Source organism: Alligator sinensis, unplaced genomic scaffold, assembly GCF_000455745.1.
Source record: "Alligator sinensis unplaced genomic scaffold, ASM45574v1 scaffold1302_1, whole genome shotgun sequence".
Classification (NCBI taxonomy): domain Eukaryota; kingdom Metazoa; phylum Chordata; order Crocodylia; family Alligatoridae; genus Alligator; species Alligator sinensis.
In genome coordinates this window covers 317,408-319,615 of record NW_005842612.1, presented here as the reverse complement: position 1 = coordinate 319,615, position 2,208 = coordinate 317,408, and the positions used below count along the sequence as shown (strand labels likewise).

At 61.3% G+C, this 2,208-nt stretch overlaps 1 protein-coding gene across 1 annotated transcript in view; it reads right to left on the bottom strand.

The window, feature by feature from the left end:
• Positions 1 to 92: 92 nt before the first annotated feature.
• LTBP3 (latent transforming growth factor beta binding protein 3) overlaps positions 93 to 2,208 on the bottom strand; it is a gene marked incomplete at its 3' end in the record, with an annotated part of 2,367 nt that continues 251 nt past the window's right edge. The window contains exons 2-6 of the mRNA XM_006033199.2: positions 2,177 to 2,206; positions 1,742 to 1,867; positions 573 to 704; positions 330 to 458; positions 93 to 208 (exon numbers count right to left, since the gene is read on the bottom strand). Of these exons, the coding sequence (XP_006033261.2) occupies positions 93 to 208; positions 330 to 458; positions 573 to 704; positions 1,742 to 1,867; positions 2,177 to 2,206 (533 nt within the window). The remainder of the gene's footprint in view (positions 209 to 329; positions 459 to 572; positions 705 to 1,741; positions 1,868 to 2,176; positions 2,207 to 2,208) is intronic.

Here is a 2,208-nt window from a genome sequence, read left to right as displayed (position 1 = left end):
GCTGGGGGGGCTGCCCAGCTCTGGGAGGGCAGGGGGGGTGGGGGGGCGAGAGCAGGGGATGCCCGGGTCCCAGGCACGGGGGTGTTACCGAGGCAGGAGCGGGCGTTGGGCGCGGGGGCGAAGCCGTCCTGGCAGGTGCAACGGAAGGAGCCGGGCAGGTTCTCGCACCAGCCGTGTTTGCACGGGGACTCCTCGCACTCGTCCATGTCTGCAGGAGACAGCGGGAGGTAGGGCTGGGGGCCCGGGCCCCTGGGGCCCCTCCAGCCCTGGGAGGGGAGGGGAGGGGAGGGGAGCCCGGGGGCCCGGACGCCTGGGGTCTTGGTGGGTACCTTTGCAGAGAGGCTGGCGCGAGGACTTGACACGGTAACCAGGGCGACAGTCACACTTGTAGTGCCCGGGGTAGTTGGTGCACGTGCCACCGTCCCCGCACACATGGGGCTTTGCACACTCGTCGATGTCTGGGGGAGGGAGGGGGAGATGGGTGTGAGCAGGGAAGGACGGGAGCCCTGACACCTGGGGTCTCGCCAGCTCGGCGGTAGGGCGGGGCTGAGACCCCTTGCACGAGGACTCACCGACACATGAGCGCACGCCCTTGTGCACCTTGAGCTGGTAGCCGCGGTTGCAGTGGCAGTTGTAGGAGCCACCCGTGTTCATGCACACGCCTTTGCCCAGCCCGCACGGCTCCGCCTCACACTCATTCACATCTGTGCATGGGGGGTGGGGGGAGAGATGCTGAGTGACCCCCCCACAAGCCCCCGGACCTCCCCGTGGCCCTGGGGAGTGTTCATGTGTGTTGCACGTGTCACATGCCTCCAAGGGGAGGTGACGTGTCGTATGTGCCTCACACGTGTTGCACACCTCCGAGATAGGGACGTGATGCATTTTACAGGTGTTGCATGTCTGCTATGGGGAGGTGACGTGTTGCACGTGTGTTGCACAAATGTCACATCTCCTATAGAAATGTGACGTCACACATGTATCATATGCCTCTTATGGGGAGGTGATGTGTTGCACATTGCACACCTCCTATATGGATGTGACATGCCACGTGTTCCATACTTATGAGGGAGGAAATGTGTTGCATGTGTGTTGCACACCTCCTATAGGGAGATGATATCACGTGTGTCCTGTACCTCCTATGGGGTCAGTGAGATGTTGTACATGGGCTGCACGTGTGTTGCACTCCTACAGGGACATGATATGTAAAATGTGTCATCTATGTTCTGTGCCTCCCATAGGAGGTGACGTGTTGCACACGCACATGTGTCACATGCATATGAGAAGGTGATGGGTCACATGCATGTCACATGCCTACTACATGGAAGCAACATGGGAAGGTAAAGTGTTGCACGTGTTGCACGTGTTGCACACCTCCTCCAGGGAGATGATATCTCACACGTGTCACACACATATACACCTACGGGGCCATGACTGGTCACATGCACATCGCACGCCTCCTATAGAGACATGTGGGCAAATCACCCATGCGTAACGCACAACCAACCCCTGCAGCTGGACACGTGTGTCACACCCTCTAGGAGGGAGCATGTGCCCTCCTGGGTACCACAGGTACGCACCATGACACATGCACGTTGCACATTTATGTGCACACCCCCCTATCCTACCATGTCACATGAACAGATCCTACCCCCACACCCTGGCCTCCTCCCCAGCCTGCAGAGGGGTGGCACAGCAGGCCTGGCCCCCGTGCGAGGCCCAGCTCTCATGCAAGGCAGCCTACCAGTGCAGAAACGACGCTGCGGGTGCCAGCGGTAGCCCGAGTAGCAGAGGCAGGTGTAGCCGGCAGCGCCCATGATGCACTCCCCGTGCCCACAGATGTTGCGGTTCAGCTTGCACTCATCTGTCTCTGCACGCACGGGCAGACATGGGCACAGACACAAAGAGATGTGAACATGGGCATGGGCATGGGCACAGATACAGACACACACACACGAGCACAGACGCAGACACAGGCGTGAGCGTGGGCCCAGATACGTACATAGGCATGGGCACAGGCATGGGGAGGGGGGGCACAGGGTTTAGCAGCAGCCCCCCCAGCCCTGGGATGCCCCCACACACACCCAGGAAGGCAAGGGGGGGCTGAATTAGGGGGTCCCGTGGGTGCGAGCGGGGGGGCTGGCAGCCCAGATGCCCGGGTTCTCGGGGCGGGACTCACCGGTGACCTGGGTGGGGGCGATCTCCACGGCG